Source organism: Bos mutus, chromosome 5, assembly GCF_027580195.1.
Source record: "Bos mutus isolate GX-2022 chromosome 5, NWIPB_WYAK_1.1, whole genome shotgun sequence".
Classification (NCBI taxonomy): domain Eukaryota; kingdom Metazoa; phylum Chordata; class Mammalia; order Artiodactyla; family Bovidae; genus Bos; species Bos mutus.
In genome coordinates, this window is record NC_091621.1 from 14,613,677 (window position 1) to 14,628,336 (window position 14,660).

The window sequence follows — 14,660 nt, forward strand, 5'->3', positions numbered from 1 at the left end:
TCCAGAGTGCAATTCAATTCAGTTCAAGATGCTGAAAAACTTCAGAGCTGATGTTTGAAAGACAGAACTGTGGTGCTTGAAAGCAGCTTTTCATGGAAATAAGGTGTATTTGAACATGTGACAATTGATATATACAAAATAGAGTTTTTGCTGTCTTTTGTGCCTTTCATGATGGTAGCAGGAGTGAACTTTCAAAAAGATACCAAATACTGATATCTGTAAGAACAGCTATCTCAGGAATTCCATGATGGTCCAGAGGTTAGGGCTTGACAATCTCACTGCCATAGCCCAGGGTTCAATCCTTGTTTGGGGAATGAAGATTGTGCAAGCCACATGGCATAGCTGAAAAAAAAAAAAAAAAAAAAGCACATATATCTGCTTTTAGAGAACTTCTTTAGAATTCCATTCCAATCTGCTATACCCCAATACAAAATAAAAAAAAATAAAGTTTGGGAAAAGAAAGAATTCAATTCCATTATTTAAAATGGGTTTTCTATCAACCAGCCCCAGCCCCAGTAACTAAACTAGCTTTTCTACAACTATCTTAAGACAACTTGTCAGCTACTTTAATTGACAAAAGTTATTTTCAAATCTCATTCTAAAAGAATATTCAAAAGAATATTCTAAATGTATGTTTCAAAGTATGCTGTACTAGGACGACCCAGAGGGAGGGTATGGGAAGGGAGGAGGGAGGAGGGTTCAGGATGGGGAACACAGGTATACCTGTGGCAGATTCATTTCGATATTTGGCAAAAACTAATATAATATTGTAAAGTTTAAAAATAAAATAAAATTTTAAAAAAATTGGGGGTTTTCTGCTTGTAATTTTTTCTATACTAGACCATTTAATGACTAAATTTGACCCCCTTGATAGAAAACAGATCAGTGGATTCTTAAGAATTGGGGAAGAGTTTGTTGCACAGGGTTTGGGGGTGGAGCAATCGAAGAACTGTTCTACACTTTGACTATGATGATGACTGCATTTGCCAAGTTTTGGAGTTTTACTGAATGTAAATTCTACTTTAAATAAACATGACTTTTTTTCCTTCTTTTTTAAAATTAATTTATTTATTTTAATTGGAGGCTAATTACTTTACACACTGTGAATTATGCATGAGCCTTTCCTCACCAAGACTGATCTGACCACTGTCTGTGCTGCATCTAATCTCCTGTGGCATGGCACCATATGCCATCAACCACTCACTAGTCAGATAATTGTACAGGATCTATTCTGTTACAGTGGGGAGCAGCAGTTGTCTTCACTAGAATAAAATTTCATTCAGGATATGAATTTCTTTTCCCAGTTCAGCATTTTCATCCATCCAAATTATGTGTTTTATTTACCATAATGTTATCCCATGATGTCTCTTATAAACATAGAGAAGGGATTGATATATACACACTACTCTATATAAAATAGATAAGTAATAAGGACCTACTATATAGCACAGGGAATTCTATTCAATACTCTGCAATGGCCTATATGGGAAAAGGATCAAAAAAAGAGTCAATATATGTGTAACTGATTCACTTTGCTGTACACCTGAAACTAACACAACATTGTATAAATTAACTGTATGCCAATAAAAATTTTTAAAATTAAAAAAATTTAAGAAGAAATATTTATTTATTTATATGTATTACCTTCTAGCTTGATCACCCATAATTTATCAACATAGTCTCTGTACCTAACTCCAAATTTCAAAAAGGAGAATGTAATTAGCTCATGTCTATACCTAGGTCATTCTCCTCTGGCCAAGTTCTCTCAAAAGGAGGTGTGGACTGGGAGAAAAATAAAGTCTATCATAACTATCATAAAATTATCTCTTTGTCTAGTCTGTGACATCACAGATTATCCACAAATAAATGTCCTTTCCCTTGAAGTTCTAGGCTAGATTGCGTTAATCCCTTCTGCAAATCTTAACGTTAAGGTTCTGCTACTCCACCTCTCTTGCCTTTTCCTTATATACCTACTGTTATGGTTATTGCCCTCTGATATTCTCTGAGGCCTATGTTTGTCTTTCCTAAAGAGCTCTACTTGCTGTTATGCTGTATCTCATTAGCATACTCAGAAATACATATATGCCACACTCACCCATTCCATCTCTCCATCAAAAGCCAAACTGGGAACAGGGGGAGAAGTTGCTCCCACAAGTAGCTAAGGTAACTTTCATCTGTCAAGGAGCAACCCCAGTGAGAAACATTCCTCACACTGAGCACAAGTGGAAAATTAATATTATATAGCAGATTTTGGCCAAAGCAAATTATTGATCTTATTCCTTTGACCAATCCAATCTGAAAATCCTTTTATAAAGGAAATTTGAATTTTAAGCCCTTAGGGAGCCACATGACAATTATCATATCTGTGTAAAGGTTTAAAAATTGAGAGCATCAGTAAATACGTGGAGGAGGGGTTTTCAAGCCCTATAGAAGAAAGAGAAGAAGGACACAGGGCCTCCAGTCTTCCTTCTGAGAATAGTTTTCAGGACATAGAAGACTGAAGGGAAGGGAAAGAAACTAATGGGGAAAACGCTAAACCCTCCACAGGATTCATGTTACTTGACAAAGGTAAGATCACCACAGCAACAGAAGGCAGATGCTCTGATACCGTTTTGCTCCTCAGGAGATATATGACATGGTGTTATGAACATTAAGCAAGTTATTAAGGTATATTGTCTAGCATTATGCATAATGTAATGAAGATATGTTTAGAATTATGCCCAGCATGTGGTAAATGGCTCAAAAAACATGTTCCTCGGTCTCTTTGGGCTTCTTCCCCAATCCCTTATTAAAAGTTCAGTTCCAGAGTTCTCAAAAAACAGGGTTCATTAGCATGCTCTGAATGTGGGCCTCCTGGGATCTTTTCTTTCCTCAACTGATTGTTCTGAGGCCTCCCCTGAATAGAACATTTAAAATATGCTTCTATCTAGTATAAAGTCAGAGACAGCACCTATTCAGGCTCAGAAGGGTCAGAACAGAGGAAATCAGAATTTGAAGGGAGGGTGCTTTCTACTATCACTACGATAAATGTGTTTAACTTAAATAAATCACATCTCAAAGGATTACTTGCCAGCCAGGGTGCATTTTAAACTAATGTGGAAATAAAAAGTAGTGAATGACAGCTAAACTGATATATAGAAAAGAAATAGCATTTTTCCTATGAAATTTCCATAGGTGTGTGAATTTTTGTGAATAATTAGGTGAATAAGCAGTTGTGGGAAGTGAAACAAGTTCAGTTTTATTCTACCTTTCCTCTACATCTGACTTCTAAATTGTGATTCATCGCATGGACATGTATGGGTAAAATCCTACAGGACCACCCTGAAAGTCAAGTGTAAGTATATCCTCAGCTTATACTTATATCTGTGTTCCTTGTTTGTGACTATAGAGCATGAAATCATATTACTGTGATTTTTTTTTCATTAAAAAGCAACTTATGCTTGCTTTGTTGCATTCATATAATGTAGATAAGTATAAAATAAAAAGACACAGCTCCCCTTATGTCCCCACTTCTTCATCTAACTCCATAAAAATAATACTGATAGCAATTTTTCCAGATCTGTATGACCATGCACATAAAAATATAATTTTAGAGCAGAAGATATATATTTTTTAGACCAAATGGAATAATATAATACACAATTATTCAACAGCTTCCTTTATTCATATAGCAATATACCAGATGTGTCCTTCCAAGTGAGTTCACATAAATCTTTGCCATTTATTTTCTTTATTTAATGCATTTTATAGTTTGGAGGCACCAAAATTACTTAGTCACTTTCCTATTGATGGAAATTTTCACTGTTTCCAAGTTTTTATGTTTACAGACAAGGTTGTAATGAATAGCTTTGTAAAACTATGGAAGCAGAATTATTATAGAATTTGTGTGGAATATGAATATAAAGGTTTGAATGATAACACACAGTTTGTTCACCAAAGACCAAAAATTAATGACCAGGAAGTTCAAGAGCCTGAACGTTCAGGCACTGGATGATGTGGCCATGTTCCATACATCCTTGTGATTAGGATATTCTTAGGGACAATGGCAGAGATGGCTCCCTGGTGATCCCGAGGCCAGGGATATAGGGAGGTGGGCTTAGGATTTCTTTGTTTCAGGGACCTTAAAAGATCAGAACAGGAAGATGCCTAAAGGATTCTAGAAATTTGAGGCTTCTTTCTTAGGACAAATGCTGAGCTTTTGTAAAAGTATATTATGACCAAATAATCTGGTAGTCCCTTTCCTGGTTCTGTGTTAAAGCTATACCCGTATTCCAAATGAAGTGACTCAGCCCGTCTAGGAGGCTTAGAGGGCGTAGGATGGAAGAGTCTGAGTGCAAAGGAACACCACTCCCTTAGTGTCAGTGGTCAGAGGAGCCTGGTGAATTACAGTACATGCAGTCACAGGAGTCAGACATGACTTAGTGACTAAACCACCACCACCAAGTGTTGATGGTAAGAATTTAATTAGTTCCTGAAAGCCCCTCCTGAAGTTATTTGGTGTCTGAGATTTGCCTTTCCGTCGCTGACAACTCAATATTATGAAAACTAAGCAAGAGAGAGAGTCCAAATGAACTATATATACATTTGTTGTTGTCACTAAGTCAGGTCTGACTCTGTGACCCCATGGACTGTAGCCCCCAGGCTTCTCTGTCCATGGTATCTCCCAGACAAGAATACTGGAGTGGGTTGCCATTTTCTACTCCAGGGGATCTTCCCAACCCAGGGATTGAAACAGAGTGCCTCTGTGTCTCCTGCATTGGCAGGTGGATTCTTTACCACTATGTCACCTGGGAAGTCCTTATATACATTTTAAAATTATTATATTCCCCTCACCCACAATAACAAATAAGAGAAATATAGATTTTTATTATTTGGTGGTAGAAAAGCACCAAGTGTGGACAAGGAAAATTTCAAAATACAACCTTGCTGATAAAGGCTGGGCTCTCAGCTCTTAGAGCAAAGTCCAGATAACACACATGACTCCTTGACTTGCATCAGTGAAAGAGAGACAGGAAACAGTAAAGTCCATTTATAGGCTCAAGAGACTTTACCTTAGACTGACTCTTAAATGCTCCTATTTGTTGTTAGATTTTAAAAAGCTAAGAAAAATTTACAGTTTATATAGCAAATTGCCAAAGGTAAAAGGCTAAATGAAGAGCAAAATAAGGAATAGAGAGAAAAAGCACTTTTTTTTCATTTATTTAACAATTATGTATTTATTATGCTGTGTGCTTTAGCCAGTGTTACTGGGGGGTAAAAGAATACCAAAAAAGAAGAAGAATATTATTTATGAAAGAGCCTACTTTAATACCAACACTACAATCATTCAATAAGTGTTGGTTCTCCTGTTCTTCCTCTGCTCTTAAGGAACTTACAATCTGTTTTTGGAAAGGTGACATATACCCATAAAACAGAGAATGGATAATGCCCAAATAGAATGCATCATTTATGTTAATTCTTAGAATAAGACAGCTCTCTGTATTTATCCTGTGCCACAGACATTCAGATACTCATTTTGATATAAAATTTCCACATAGAATGTGGTCCCCATGGAAAGCAGTATGGCTATTTCTAACAAAACTAAAAATAGAATTATAATATTATCCAGCAAAATATCTTCTGCATATATATCCAAAAGAAATGAAAGTAGAATCTTGAAGATATATTTGGACACCCATGATTATAGCAGCTTTATTCATAATAATCAAGAAATGGAAGCAACCCATCAGCAGATGAATGGATAGATAAAATGTGACATATACATACAATGGAATATTATTCAATCTTTAAAAGGAAGGAAATCCTGTCACATGGATTATTAACCTTGAGGACATTACACTAAGTGAAATAAACCAGTCACAAAAATACATACATACATACACAGTGTATGATTCCACTTACATGAGATGTCTAAAGTAGTCAAAATCATAAAAATAGAAAGTAAAATGGTGGCTGCCAGGAGCAGCAGTTGAGCAGGAGTAGGGAGAGTTGTTCAACAGGCATAGCATTTCAGCTTTACAAGATGAAAATGTTCTGGAGATCTGTTGCACAACAATGTGGATATGCTTAACATCGAACTCCACACTTTGGCTGATTCGTGTTGATGTTTGGCAGAAAGCAACAAAATTCTGTAAAGCAATTATCCTTCAATTAAAAAATAAATATATTTTTAAAAAATAAAAAAATGGTTAAGATGGTAAATTTTATCTTGTGTTTTTGACCACAATTTTTTTTTAATTCCATAAAACATCTCACAAATGCTAATTACACTTTGCACAGATTATCTTACTCAGATAACGTGCTTAGCAACTGGACTTAACTCACTGATTTTCCTACCCATTTGCACAGGAGATCTGCTGGAAGTGAATAAAGAGGCCAGCTCTCACAGAGGCCTATAACTTCTGTAGCCTTATGGCTACAGAAACACAGAGAAACTGTTTGCTTGAGCCATATATTGCCAGGGTCAATGCAAGGACTAATTTTCCTTTTGAATGTGAGTGGCTAAGTAATCAGAAAATTAAACTTAGGTCAGTGGTCTATCCTGGGGAAAGAAGTGGCAGCCCACTCCAGTATCCTTGCCTGGGAAATCCCGTGGACAGAGGCGCCTGGCAGGCTACAGTTCATGGGGTTGCAAAGAGTCGGACACGACTTAGCTACTAAACAACAGTGGTCTATAAACACAGTTTTCTCAACTGACTTCTAACAGAAAACATGAAGTTATAAAACTGCCACTTTGTATAAAATAATATTTTTAAGATAGGAATTAATGTATTCTATTCAGTCATTAACCATTTTCTATATTTTTAATTTATTTTTGTTTTTGGCTGCTTTGGGTCTTCATTGCTATGCATGGGCTTTCTCTAGTTTCAGCAAGCAGAGGCTACTCTAGTTGCAGTGCACAGGCTTCTCATTGTAATGACTTCTCTTGTTGCAGAGCATAGGCTCTAGGGCACACAAGCTCAGTGGTTGCGGCCTACAGGCCTAGTCGCCCTACGGCATGTGGAATCCTCCTGGATCAGGGATCAAACCTGTGTCCCTCACACTGGTAGTTGGATGCTTAACCCCTGGACCACCAGAGAAGTCCCAACCATTATCTATTTCATGTGTACATTACATCTCTCCAAACACTGAATGTAAGTTCCTTAAGAGCAGAGGAAAGGCAAGAGAACCAACACTATTTCTAAAGTAAATATCTTAAAACACCAAACAAAAAAAATCTATCAAAGAGCTTGGAAATTTAAAGAAGTTTTAATCACAAGATAGAAATATGCTGATATAATTTTAACATATTAAGTTTAGTTAGAGGGGAGAATATCTAAAAGAAATATGTTAAAGCTAATGATATGGAGATGAAAATGAAATAAGAATTCAGGCCTACAAATATCCACTTGAGGGGTAACATGAGACAGGTGTAAGACAGTACCATTTCACTCATGTGGAAACTAAAGCAGGCTAACCACCTGTATGTGTGTTTGGGAGAAAGAAGTCCAAAGTAAGAGAGACATCATTAGTGTCTGAAGAAAGGAGGAAAAATTAGGGAGAAACCACTAGTTAAAGGCAGAAATTTAAAAAAATAAAAATACTAGAAGAAAAAAATCAAATTTCTCAATAAGGTTCACAATTTTTTGTTTCAGTTATATTTTTCTAGCCAGAGTAAAATTACATGCTTATTAATAAACATGGATATGGAAGAAAATGACAGCAGGTATCTGATTGGAGAGATACCATCTGCTTCTCTGCTAAAGCCACCTAAGACAGGATAACTAGGACCTGAGGGAAAGCTGACACCAGCAGCAAAGATTGTGAGACTGGTGACATTAGTTACAATGGTCCACAAATCTAAAACATCAAAGAAAAGTTGGGGCATCTTTCGTTATCATAGTTATAATGGCATTGCTGATTCTATTCTAAAGACTCCTCAACTATAGCTAACAAGTTAGCATTTTTTCTCTCACTGAGACCAAGAGCATTATGGAAGTGAAATTTCACTGCCAAATTAGCAGAAATGAAGAAAGATCAAAAGTAAAGTTAACATTGAAAATGAAAATAAAATAGGACATATAGAAAATGATAACTTAGGCATTGGTTTAGAAGGTAAACTAGGGAAGTACATGAAAAGTTGAAAAGGACCATGGAGAAAACCCTCATACATGGAAATTTAAGAAAATAATCCTTGGGACTTCCCTGGCAGTCCAGTGGTTAAGACTCTGCACTTCTACTGCAGGGGGCAAGGGTTCCATCCTTCATTAGGGAACTACAATTAATTAATTAATAAGTTAATAAATTAGTTAAAATTAAAAGCTTATCCCCAGCTTTCATTCAAGAAACCATGAATGAAATGAAAGGCAACCAACCAGAATGGTAGATAATATTTGGAAACCATGCACCTGATAAAGGCTTAATAAATCATAAGGAACTCACACAACTCAACAGCAAAGTAAAACAAAACAAAACAAAAACCAATAAATTGATTTTTTAAAAACAGGAATTCTTGTGAAGAGTCAACTTCTGTCCAATAGAAAAATTCATTTAAGTCAAAATGACAGAAAAAAAAGGCATTTGAACCAATTCAACAAGAAACGCTTAGGCTCTCCCAAAGGTTTCTGAGCTCCTCTTCCATTCTCATCACTGATTTCTTTCCTTTGTAGGCAGCAAAGGGTAACAATGAAAAACCAAACCTATATAACAGAATTCATTCTGCTGGGACTAACAGACATCCCAGAGCTTCAGTCTGTAATCTTCATACTTCTCTTCCTCACCTACGTATTCAGCATTATTGGAAACCTGACGATCATCACCCTCACACTACTGGACTCCCACCTCCACACGCCCATGTATTTCTTCCTCTGGAACTTCTCCTTCTTAGAAATTTCCTTTACAACCACATTTACTCCTAGGCTACTGTTCAGCATATCAACTGGAAACAAGAGCATCAGCTTTGCTGGCTGCTTCACTCAGTACTTCTTTGCCATATTCCTGGGGGCCACAGAGTTTTACCTTCTGGCTGCCATGTCCTATGACCGCTATGTGGCCATATGCAAACCCCTACATTACATGACCATCATGAACAGCAGAGTCTGCATCCAGCTGATCCTCTGGTCCTGGCTAGGTGGATTTCTCGTCATTTTATCCCCAATCATCCTGACCAGTCAACTGGACTTCTGTGCCTCCAACATGCTGAATCATTATTATTGTGACTATGGACCCCTCATAGAAATATCTTGCTCAAACACAAGACTCCTGGAGCTGGTTGACTTCATCTTAGCAGTTGTGACGTTGGTGCTCACCCTGATGCTGGTGATTCTCTCCTACACAAACATCATCCAGACTGTTCTGAAGATCCCCTCTGTTCAGCAAAGGAAGAAAGCCTTTTCCACATGCTCATCCCACATGATTGTCATCTCCCTCTCTTATGGTAGTTGCATCTTCATGTACATAAAACCCTCAGCAAAAGAAGGGGTTGCCTTCAATAAGGGAGTCGCTGTGCTCAATACCTCAATCGCCCCTTTATTGAACCCATTCATTTATACTCTGAGGAATGAACAAGTAAAACAAGCCTTCAAAAATGTGGCCAGAAAGATTGTGAGTCTTTAGTGAATGTAAAGACCTCAAACTTAAAACAGAATCTGAATAATATTTATGAAGTTCTTCTCAAGGATAACTTCTTCAACCCTCTTCTTATTAAAGCAGTATCTCAGGGGACTTCCCTGGTGGCCCATCGGCTAAGACTCCACACTCCCAAAGCAGGGGGCTTGGGTTCAATTTCTGGTCAGGGAACTACTTCTCACATGCCACAACTGAGACTTGAACTAGAACTAGACTCTGAGGTTTCTGATTCTGTATTAACAACATACCACAATCACATCATGCAGGGGTACCCATCTGAACTGCCACATCTCAATAAAATATTTTAGTTGTTGTTCAGTCACTAAGTCATGTCCAACTCCTTGTGACCCCATGGACTGCAGCATGCCAGGCTCCTCTGTCCTCCACCATCTCCCGGAGTTTGCTCAAATTCAGGTCCACTGATTCAGTGATGCTATCTAAACAATCTCATCCTCATCCTCATCCACTGCCTTCTCCTTTTGTCTTTCAATCAGGGTCTTTTCCAATGAGTCGGCTCTTCCCATCAGGTGGCCAAAGTATTGGAGCTTCAGCTTCAGCATCAGTTCTTCCAATAAATATTTGGGTTGATTTCCTTTAAGATTGACTGGTTTGACCTGCTTGCAGTTCAAGAGATTCTCGAGAGCCTTCTCCAGCACCACAGTTTGAAAGCATCAATTCTTCAGCACTCAGGCTTCTTTATGGTCCAACTCACACATTCTTACAAGACTACTGGAAAAACCATAGCTTTGAGTACATGGACTTTGGCAACAAAGTAATGTCTCTGCTTTTTAATACACTGTCTAGGTTGGTCATGGCTTTCCTTTCAAGGAGCAAGTGTCTTTTAATTTCATGGCTGCCATTACCATCCTCAGTGATTTTGGAGCCCAAGTTTGAAGCTATCACTATTTCCACTTTTTCCCCATCTATTTTCCATGAAGTGATGGGGCCAGGTGCCATGATCTTAGTTTCTTGAATGTTGAATTTGAAGCCAGCTTTTTCACTCTCCTCTTTCCACATTCATCAAGAAGCTCTTTAGTTCCTCTTCACTTTCTGCCATTAGAGTGGTATCATCTGCATATCCAAAGTTGTTGATATTTCTCCCAGCAATCTTGATTCCAGTTTATGATTTACCAGCCTGGCATTTCACATGATTTCTTGTGGCTCAGCTGATAAAGAATCTGCCTGCAATGCAGGAGACCTGGGTTTGATCCCTGGGTTGAGAAGATCCCTTGGAGAAGGGAAAGGCTACCCACTCTGGTATTTGGCCTGGAGAATTCCATGGACTGTATAATCCATGGGGTCACAAAGAGTTGGACATGACTGAGCAACTTTCACTTTCACTCTGCATATAAGTTAAACAAAGTGAAGAGTCATGTCCAACTCTTTGGGACCCCATGGACTGCATCCTGCCAGGCTCCTCTGTCCATGGAATTCTCCAGGCAAGAATACTGGAGTGGATAGCTCTTCCCTTCTCCAGGGAATCTTACCAACCCAGGGATCAAATCCAGGTCTCCCACATTACAGGCAGATTCTTTACCATCTGAGCCACCAGGGAAGCACAAGTTAAATAAGCACGGTGATACTATACAGTCTTGACATACTTACACATTTCACAATTTTGAGCCAGTCAGTTTTTCCGTGTCCAGCTCTAACTGTTGCTTCTTGACCTGCATACAGGTTTCTTAAGAGACAGATAAGGTGGTCTGGTACTCCCATCTCTTTAAGAATTCTCCACCATTTGTTGTGATCCACACAGTCAAAGGCTTTAGCATAGTAAATGAGGCAGAGGTAGATATTTTTCTAGAATTCCCTTGCTTTCTCTATGATCCATCAGATGTTGGCAATTTGATCTCTGGTTCCTCTGCCTTTTCTAAATCCAGTTTGTACATTTGAAGCTTCTCAGTTCACATACTTCTGAAGCCTAGCTTGAAGAATTGTGAGCATTGCCTTGCTAGCATGTGAAATGAGCATAAATGTGCAGTAGTTTGAACATTCTTTGGCATTGTCCTTCTTTGTGATTAAAATGACAACTCACCTTTTCCAGTCCTGTGGCCACTGCTGAGTTTTCTAAATTTGCTGACATATTGAACTGCCACATCTGAATAAAATATTTTAGTATTATAGTAGGATTTAAAGCCAATTTAAAAATTCCATGGTGCTCCAATGTTTAAGAACCACCATCGCCTGCCAATGCAGGGAACATTGGGTTTAACCCTGGTCCAGGAAGATCCCACATACCTCAGGGCAACTAAGCACATGAGCCACAGTTACTGAGCCCACACTCTAGAGCGAGCATATTACATGCACATTACAACTAAAGAGTAGCCCCCACCTACCACAACTAGAGGAAAACTACCACAGACCAAAGACCCAGCACAGCCAAATACAAATAAATAACACATTTTAAAATGATTTAAAAACTGATGAACTAACTCAATGTATATAGATCTCATGAATGGACCAGACAAGTCTGTAAGAATGACAAAGTTGTCTTCAGTTCCTTCCAACATACTCATCAGTTCAGTTCAGTTCAGTCGCTCAGTCGTGTCTGACTCTTTGCAACCCCATGAACTGCAGCACGCCAGGCTTCCCTGTCCATCACCAACTCCCGGAGTCTACCCAAACTCACGTCCATTGAGTTGGTGATGCCATCCAACCATCTCATCCTCTGTTGTCCCCTTCTCCTCCTGCCCTCAATCTTTCCCAGCATCAGGGTCTTTTCAAATGTGTCAGCCCTTCACATCAGGTGGCTAAAGTATTGGAGTTTCAGCTTCAACATCAGTACTACTAATGAACACTCAGGACTGATTTCCTTTAGGATGGACTGGCTGGATCTCCTTGCAGTCCAAGGGACTTTGAAGAGTCTTCTCCAACACCACAGTTAAAAAGCATCAATTCTTTGGCACTTAGCTTTCTTTTTTTTTATTTAATTAATTTATTTATTTTACTTTACAATATTGTATTGGTTTTGCCATACATTGACTTGAATCCGTCATGCTCTCACATCCATACATGACCACCAGAAAAACCATAGCCTTGACTAGACAGACCTTTGTTGGCAAAGTAATGTCTCTGCTTTTGAATATGCTATCTAGGTTGGTCATAACTTTCCTTCCAAGGAGTAAGTGTCTTTTAATTTCATGGCTGCAATCACCATCTGCAGTGATTTTGGAGCCCAGAAAAATAAAGTCAGCCACTGTTTCCACTGTTTCTCCATCTATTTGCCATGAAGTGATGGGACCGGATGCCATGATCTTAGTTGTCTGAATTTTGAGCTTTAAGCCAACTTTTTCACTCTCCTCTTTCACTTTCATCAAGAGGCTCTTTAGTTCTTCTTCACTTTCTGCCATAAGGGTGGTGTCATCCGCATATCTGAGGTTATTGATATTTCTCCCGGCAATCCATTCCAGCTTGTGCTTCTTCCAGCCCAGCATTTCTCATGATATACTCTCAGTTCAGTTCAGTCGTGTCCAACACTTTGCAACCCCATGAATCGCAGCACACCAGGCCTCCCTGTCCATCACCAACTCCCGGAGTTCACTCAGACTCACGTCCCTTGAGTCAGTGATGCCATCCAGCCATCTCATTCTCTATCATCCCCTTCTCTTCCTGCCCCCAATCCCTCCCAGCATCAGAATCTTTTCCAATGAGTCATCTCTTCGCATGAGGTGGCCAAAGTATTGGAGTTTCAGCTTTAGCATCATTCCTTCCAAAGAAATCCCAGGGCTGATCTCCTTCAGAATGGACTGGTTGGATCTCCTTGCAGTCCAAGGGACTCTCAAGAGTCTTCTCCAACACCACAGTTCAAAGGCATCAATTCTTCGGTGCTCAAATTTCTTCACATTCCAACTCTCACATCCATACATGACCACTGCAAAAACCATAGCCTTGACTAGATGGACCTTTGTTGGCAAAGTAATGTCTCTGCTTTTGAATATTTTATCTAGGTTGGTCATAACTTTCCTTCCAAGGAGTAAGCGTCTTTTAATTTCATGGCTGCAGTCACCATCTGCAGTGATTTTGGAGCCCCAAAAAAATAAAGTCTGACACTGTTTCCACGGTTTCCCCATCTATTTCCCATGAAGTGATGGGACCAGATGCCTAGCAGGGTGACAGTATACAGCCATGACATACTCCTTTTCCTATTTGAAACGAGTCTGTTGTTCCATGTCCAGTTCTAACTGTTGCTTCCTGATCTGCATACAGGTTTCTCAAGAGGCAGGTCAGGTGGTCTGGCATTCCCATCTTTCACAATTTTCCACAGTTTATTGTGATCCACACAGTCAAAGGCCCTGACATAGTCAATAAAGCAGAAATAGATGTTTTTCTGGAACTCCCTTGCTTTTTCGATGATACAGAAAATGTTCGCAATTTGATCTCTGGTTCCTCTGTCTTTTCTAAAACGAGCTTGAACATCTGGAAGTTCACAGTTCACGTACTGCTGAAGCCTGGCTTGGAGAATTTTGAACATTACTTTACTAGCGTGTGAGATGAGTGCAATTGTGTGGTAGTTTGAGCATTCTTTGGCATTGCCTTTCTTTGGGATTGGAATGAAAACTGACCTTTTCCAGTCCTGTGGCCACTGCTGAGTTTTCCAAATGTGCTGGCATATTGAGTGCAGCACTTTTATACCATCATCTTCCAGGATTTGAAATAGCTCAACTGGAATTCCATCACCTCCACTAGCTTTGTTCATAGTGATGCTTAGGCCCAGCTGACTTCACATTCCAGGATGTCTTGCTCTAGGTCAGTGATCATACCAAGGTGATTATCTTGGTCATGAAGATCTTTTTTGTACACTTCTTCTGTCTATTCCTGACACCTCTTCTTAATATCTTCTGCTTCTGTTAGGCCTCTACCATTTCTGTCCTTTATTGAGCCCATCTCTGCATGAAATGTTCCCTTGGTATCTCTTAATTTTCTTGAAGAGATCTCTAGTCTTTCTCATTCTATTGTTTTCCTCTATTTCTTTGTATTGATGGCTGAGTAAGGCTTTCTTATCTCTCCTTGCTATTCTTTGGAACTCTGCAACATATTCATCAGTTCTCAAAAAT

The 14,660-nt window shown here is 38.9% G+C and overlaps 1 protein-coding gene across 1 annotated transcript; it reads left to right on the top strand.

Moving 5' to 3' along the window:
• Positions 1–8,664: 8,664 nt before the first annotated feature.
• Positions 8,665–9,594, top strand: LOC102284298 (olfactory receptor 6C4). The gene has a single exon (XM_005910103.2). It carries the CDS (start codon positions 8,665–8,667, stop codon positions 9,592–9,594), a length of 930 nt encoding a protein of 309 aa, XP_005910165.2.
• Positions 9,595–14,660: the final 5,066 nt, after the last annotated feature.

What these genes read in the sequence shown, in the direction of transcription:
- LOC102284298 (XM_005910103.2), top strand. Translation starts at nt 8,665, where the DNA reads ATGAAAAACCAAACCTATATAACAGAATTCATTCTGCTGGGACTAACA.